General features: G+C 34.5%; 1 protein-coding gene across 1 annotated transcript; it reads right to left on the reverse strand.

Moving 5' to 3' along the window:
- Positions 1 to 3,012: 3,012 nt before the first annotated feature.
- LOC105493489 (aurora kinase A) lies at positions 3,013 to 4,758 on the reverse strand. The gene has a single exon (XM_071076498.1). It carries the CDS (start codon positions 4,709 to 4,711, stop codon positions 3,500 to 3,502), a length of 1,212 nt encoding a protein of 403 aa, XP_070932599.1. The 5' UTR covers positions 4,712 to 4,758; the 3' UTR covers positions 3,013 to 3,499.
- Positions 4,759 to 6,855: the final 2,097 nt, after the last annotated feature.

Here is a 6,855-nt window from a genome sequence, read left to right on the forward strand (position 1 = left end):
CTGTGCTTTTCTGTTATATAAGCAGCTGAAAGTGGACTAAGACAGGGGCATTTCTTACCTACCAGATTGGCAGAGATTTATAAACTTGCAAACAATTTATTGGCGAGGGTTTGTTAGGCAGTAACTTTTTTGTATTGATACTAAGGATGTTAAATATGGTAAAACCTTGTAAGTATATGGAGAGAAATTTATCAATATATAACAATATTATGCATGTATTTACCCTTTGCCCCGACAAGATTTTTTCTAGAATTTTACCTAAATGATTAATATCTACAAACATAAAACATCATAGGCAGAAGTATATTTTGCCATGTAAAAATTTTGTGATTGTGCATATTACTTATCCTAGAAAAATGAAACCACCCAAATATGGAATGAAGAAAAATATGTGATGTTGGACTTAAATTTAAAGTCAGTCTAAGTTACAACTATAAAATAGCACTTATAGGCAATGACAACTCTGTAACAGTAAATACACATGGTGCTGAGAACATGGTTTCCAACACACACAAAAATAAAATGCCAAAAGGCTGATGCTAGCTATCTAGCAGAAAAAGTACAAGGTAAGCTTAGAAATGTTTAAAACTAAACAAGTTAAGTCTAAGTGCTACAAAGAAACTTGAAGGCATTCCTACTGGCCAAATATGGGCACTCACTTTGAATACCAAATAAAACAATTAAAGAATTACAACATACTCAACAACTACAAGTACAAGATGTATAGGTTCATAATGTTATATTATTTTTAACAATAATAACAAAAAAATAGATGGGAGACAGAAATAAAGTCAAGGGGCAGGGTTGGGGGTGGAGAAAGAAAGAAAAAGAGAAAGAATGAAAGAGGCAATAACATAGGATGAGGCTATAAAGCACGTCTTTAAAAACAATACTAGCTATCAAATACAGAAGAAGGGACAGAATTAGAAACCATAATTTTTTAATCACTAATTTAATAACTGAAACAAGCAATTATCATTGGTAGCTCCTGAAGGGTTTTCAGGTAGAAAATATTTGTAGGGTCTCAAAGTGGGTCTCAATTAAATCCTTATTTATTACAAAGGAGAATTATTATTTGACACTGGAACTATTTTGTGATTGCCACCTAAGCAATCATGTTTAAAGAAGGTTAAACCAACAATGTGTGTCTCCTGAAGTGATGCAATCATGTTGTTTATTCAATTAAAAGTGCACAAGGCAGAGACAGTTCTTCTATTCCTGTTGGCTTGCTTTGTTTCCAGTTTCAAGATAAAGCCAGCACATGGCAGAAGAACGGAGGTAAGGGAATTGCAGCAAATCGGTGCAAAAGTCCAATTACAGCACAATTGGAACTTTTTTATGTATAGACTTCAGCTATTTATGATAACACACCCTTTTATGTTTGAGTCAGCTGAGTTAGAGTTTCTTGTGATCTATTTGCTTGATCCTTCACACAAAGTAAATAAACATGTCCCATTCCTCTATCTCAAAAGTTACTATAGCTTTTATCACAAAGAATCAACAGTTAGTATAGACTTCATTTTCTGAAATATGTGAATACTAAGCATTTGTTCACAGTGATCGTAGTATACTATTTTAAAGCTACTTAGAAGCTCTCTAAGCTATCAAGGCTAAAGTGACACAGTCTCTTTTATTGTCTTTTTTTTTAGCTCAATATGGTGACAAATGGAGCATTTCTATTTTCTTCTAAATAAAGGCTTATTAAAATATCATAAAGTATGAAATGGACTTTAATCCTCCCAGGCTCCCACTGATAAAGGATAATAATATGTCGCCCAAATATTCACATACCATTTGACCCGGGAATTAGATAATTAAACAAATGTGATGGATGTCAGACAGTAATGAATTTGAAATATTGTAATATTGTAGCCAAAAAATAGTTAAGAAAATGATTCTGAACACACACTAATAATACAGTGTTATATATTTCAAAATTGCTAGGAAAATAAATTTCCAATGTTCTCAAAACAAAAACTGCTAAGTATTAGAGGTGATAAATATGTTAACTAACTTGAATTAATTATTCCACATTGTGTTAGTAAGTTATAACACCTTTTCGTATCCCATAAATTTATACAACTGGAAAGTGTCAATTTACCAAAAGAAAACCATGACTTTAATATGCATAAGGTATTATTAATGAAATATTTTGTCAGCAATCTTTTACCTAATGTTGTATTTTAATACATTGCTAATATATTCTGGCTTAGTGTGTTTTAAACTTTGTTCCATAAAATATTTTAAAAATAAATACTAAGCAAAATATGTCACAATACTTGTTGATATTAAAGGACTAAAATTATACCTTAATTTTAAATATAGACAGCCAAAAAAGTATTGTAATATTTAAAAATTATTAGAAACATCTGTGAAAATAAGTGCTATGATAGGAACATCAAATGAACCAATCAATGCTGCAAGAAGAAAAACTTAAATGTATTTCTTTCAACTGTATGTAGAATAGTAAAATACTCTAAGTTCTTTATAATAATTAATATAATGACAGAAATATTTGTTGAGCATAATTGTAATAAATCTATGCTTATGCTGTACAAAATATAGTATGTTTCACATAAGTTTTAATTATTCTTATAAAAAAGAAAAAAGAAGTAGCATTGGCTTGTTCACATCTATGTATCGCTAAGGATGCATTCTTACCAATAAAGGTACTATCTAATCTGAATTCATATTACCCTTATTATCCATATAACCTTTATTCATATAACCCAGTGTAAGAACTTATTTCTGAGATACTTCATTAATAGTAATATATGTTTTCTATTATTAATAGAAATATATAGCCTTGATAAAGCATTTATAGAAAACAGGAAAGCACAAAATAAAAAGTAAAATATCATGCATTTGTATTGCCCAAAAATAATTTGGAGTTAACTTTTAACATGTTCACATGTATCATTCTAGTTTATTAAAATAGTTTAATTTAAAACACTTTAAATTTATGGTATGAATACCAATATGAAACTTACTTTCTTTTTTTTTTTTTTTTTTTGTACAAATATCTTTATTTTCATACTTAAAAAGAATCACATACTCATTCCAACAGCTTTACCAGGCGTGGCCAACCCAATAAGTTACACACTCACTCAGGGACTCGGAAGGTTATTGCACAGCTCCTTAACTGATCGCGTCAGGCAAAGTGGTCACTTTCCCCACAGCCAGACTCTGGATTTGCCTCCTGTGGGGACACCATGCCTGGCACAGGCTGACGGGGCGGCTGCAGTCGAACCTTGCCTCCAGATTATGAATCAGTGTAAGTAGCACAATTCTCGTGGCTACTTTCACTGCAGAGTGTCATGTTTATTGATGTGGAGCTTTCTGAATAGGGAGGTTAAGGCACACCTGCTCAGTAAAACAAATATTTCTTGTAGCGTTCTAGATTGAGGGCAGCAGACAATGGTAAAATAAACTTCAGTAGCATGTTCCTGACAAGTTATACAGCAGCCCTGGCTCAAGGATTTCTCCCCCTGCATGATTCCTAAGACTGTTTGCTAGTTGACTCTTTGTTTTGGCAATTTGATGGTTTTGATGAATTTGCTGTGATCCAGGGGTGTTCAAGTACTTCTCTGAGCATTGGCCTCTGGCTGGGATTATGCTTCAACAGTCTTGAAATGAGGTCCCTGGCTCCCTCTGTTACAAAATCAGGGAATGTGAATTCAACCCGGGATATTCTTTTATAGGTCTCTTGGTATGTGTTTGCCTCAAAAGGAGGCTTCCCAACTAAAAACTCATAGCAAAGAACTCCAAGGCTCCAGAGATCCACCTTCTCATCATGCATCCGACCTTCAATCATTTCAGGGGGCAGGTAGTCCAGGGTGCCACAGAGAGTGGTCCTCCTGGAAGATGGAGCATGTACTGACCACCCAAAATCTGCAATTTTAAGCTCTCCAGCTGATCCAAGAAGTAAGTTCTCTGGCTTAATGTCTCTATGAATAACTCTCTTCGAATGACAGTAAGACAAGGCATTTGCCAATTCTGTTATATACGTAGCAGTTCTCTGCTCATCAAACTTTGAAAGTTTCTGAAGTTCTCTATAGACTGTTCCAAGTGGTGCATATTCCAGAATTAGGTAGACTCTGGTAGCATCATGGAAATAACCATACAGTCTGAGAATATTAGGATGCCGAAGGTGGGACTGTATTTCCACTTCTCTTCTGAGCTGATGCTCCACTCCGGCTTTCTCCAGCTGAGCTTTAAATAACACTTTAAGAGCCAGAATAAACTTGCTTTGTTTTTCTCTTGCCAAATAAACATTACCAAACTTTCCTTTACCCAGAGGGCGACCAATTTCAAAGTCTTCCAAAGCCCACTGCCTCTTTTTTGATTCTTCATTTTTCTGTTTTGATGCCAGTTCCTCCTCAGGATTATTTTCAGGTGCCGACGGCAGGGGCTGCTTGCTCTTTGGGGTATGACTCGGTGGCCTGGAGACAGGATGAGGTACACTGGTTGCCTGCAATTGCTTCTGCTTCTGATTCTGAACCAGTTTGTGACTGGAAACAAGCTTTTGTGCTTGCAAAGGAACACGCTGGGAAGAATTTGAAGGACACAGGACCCGCTGAGCCTGGCCACTATTTGCAGGTAATGGATTCTGACAAGGAAATTGCTGAGTCACGAGAACACGTTTTGGACCTCCAACTGGAGCTGCAGGCTTAACAGGCCCTGAAATGCAGTTTTCTTTAGATCGGTCCATGATGCCTGCGACCCAAGGACCCGAGTCTTCCAAGAGCTCAGCCGTTAGAATTCCGAAACTTACTTTCTTATTACTATTTTATGTACATTTCATATTCTAAGGTAGCATAATCAATAGCTATAGAAATTTTATGTAGCAACAATATTACTTTTTCTCTTTATTTTGTTATACAAATAATCCTTATTTCTTGTAACTATAAGAAAATTAGCGGCCAGGCGCGGTGGCTCACGCCTGTAATCCCAGCACTTTGGGAGGCCAAGGAGGGCGGATCACGAGGTCAGGAGATCGAGACTATCCTGGCTAACACGGTGAAACCCCGTCTCTACTAAAAATACAAAAAAATTAGCCAGGCGTGGTGGCGGGCGCCTGTAGTCCCAGCTACTCGGGAGGCTGAGGCAGGAGAATGGCGTGAACCCAGGAAGCGGAGCTTGCAGTGAGCGGAGATCGCACCACTGCACTCCAGCCTGGGCGACAGAGTGAGACTCCGTCTCAAAAAAAAAAAAAAAAAGAAAATTAGCATAAGTCCTCCAAAACTCCAGCCCTGCTAGTAGTTATGTGTAGATTGCTTTAGTTTCTTATAAAAATATATACACACAAGATGAAAATGGACATTCAATAATAATTGTTTTCTTTTAAAAACACATTTTAAAATTATTTACAATTCAACAATATGATGTGTGTTAGCATGTCAATAGAAATGCACTGGATTTTATGTAGTAAAATATATTAATTACCTATAATTAAGAAAAAAATTCTTCATGTTTTAGTCAGATAGCAAAATGATGCATAGGTGACATTTCTCTACACCAGAACAACAATGTTCATTTTCCAGGTTCAAGTCCAGGTTTTTGAAGTAGCTTTTATTTCAACTATTTCTGAATATATCAGGATTTAATTAAGAAAACTAAAATCACTCTAGATATTTCTAAGCAGGAAATAATTTTTTGTTTGTGTTTAATTAATTATCTTTATTGAAAACAATACAATTACATTGCACTGGTCCAAAAAATGTATCTTGAGACAAATGAAAACAAAAATATAGCATTCCAAATTACATATGATGCAGTAAAATCAGTGCTAAGAGGGAAACTTAGAGCTGCAGATGCTTAAATTAAAAGAATCCCAAATCAACCACCTAACTTTACACTTCAGGAAACTAGAAAAAGAAGATCAAACTAATGACAAACCAAGCAGAAGAGAAAAAATAAAAAGATTAGAGCACAGATAAATAAAATAAAGAGAATAGGAGAAAATAACAAAACAGAGTTTTCTTTAAAGATCAGTAAGTGAAACCTTAGCTAGTCTAAGGGGAAAAAAAGTAGAGAAAAACTCAAATACTAAAACTGTAGATTAAAGAGGTGACATTACAACCAATGCTAAGGAAATGAAAAAGAGTCTAAGAGAATTTTGCAAGCAATTGTGTGCCCCAAATTGGATGACCTAAAAGAAATTAATAAATTCTTAGAAACACATAAACTTGCATACTGAATCATGAAGAAATGACTTCTAAAAAAGGTACTGAAAATGCTTAATGCCATTAGATCTGGCAATTTTTTTTTGATATGACATTAAAAGTGTAGGCAGTAAAAGCAAAAATAGATAAATAAGATGTAGAAAGAACATAAAGTCTTCTGCACATCAAAGGTCACAATCAACAGAGTAAAAAGAACCTACAGAACAAAAAAAGTAAAGTAATTGCAAGTCATATATCTCAAAAGATGTTAACATTCAGAAAATATTAAGAACTATAATTCAACAAAAATGCAAATAACCTGAGTTTTTTAAATGGGCAAAGGACTTGAATAGCCATTTCTTCAAAGATAATATATAAATAGCCAAGAAACAATAAAAAGTTCCTCAACATTACTAATCATTAGAAAAATGCAAATCCAAACGACAATGATGTATCACTTCACAAATAAAAAATATCAAGGCTTCGTGCAATTGGAACCCTTATACAATGTTTGTGGGAATGTAAAATGTTGCAGCTGCAATGGGAAATCGTTCAGTGATCCTTCAAAAAATAAGAAATAAAATTGCTATCTGACCCAGCAATCCAACTTCTATGTTGCTGCTATGAACATGGACATACAATAATTGATAGGAGGATCTTGAAGAGATATTTGTATGCTCATGTTCATAGC

This window comes from Macaca nemestrina, chromosome 13, assembly GCF_043159975.1.
Source record: "Macaca nemestrina isolate mMacNem1 chromosome 13, mMacNem.hap1, whole genome shotgun sequence".
NCBI classification, from domain to species: Eukaryota; Metazoa; Chordata; class Mammalia; order Primates; family Cercopithecidae; genus Macaca; species Macaca nemestrina.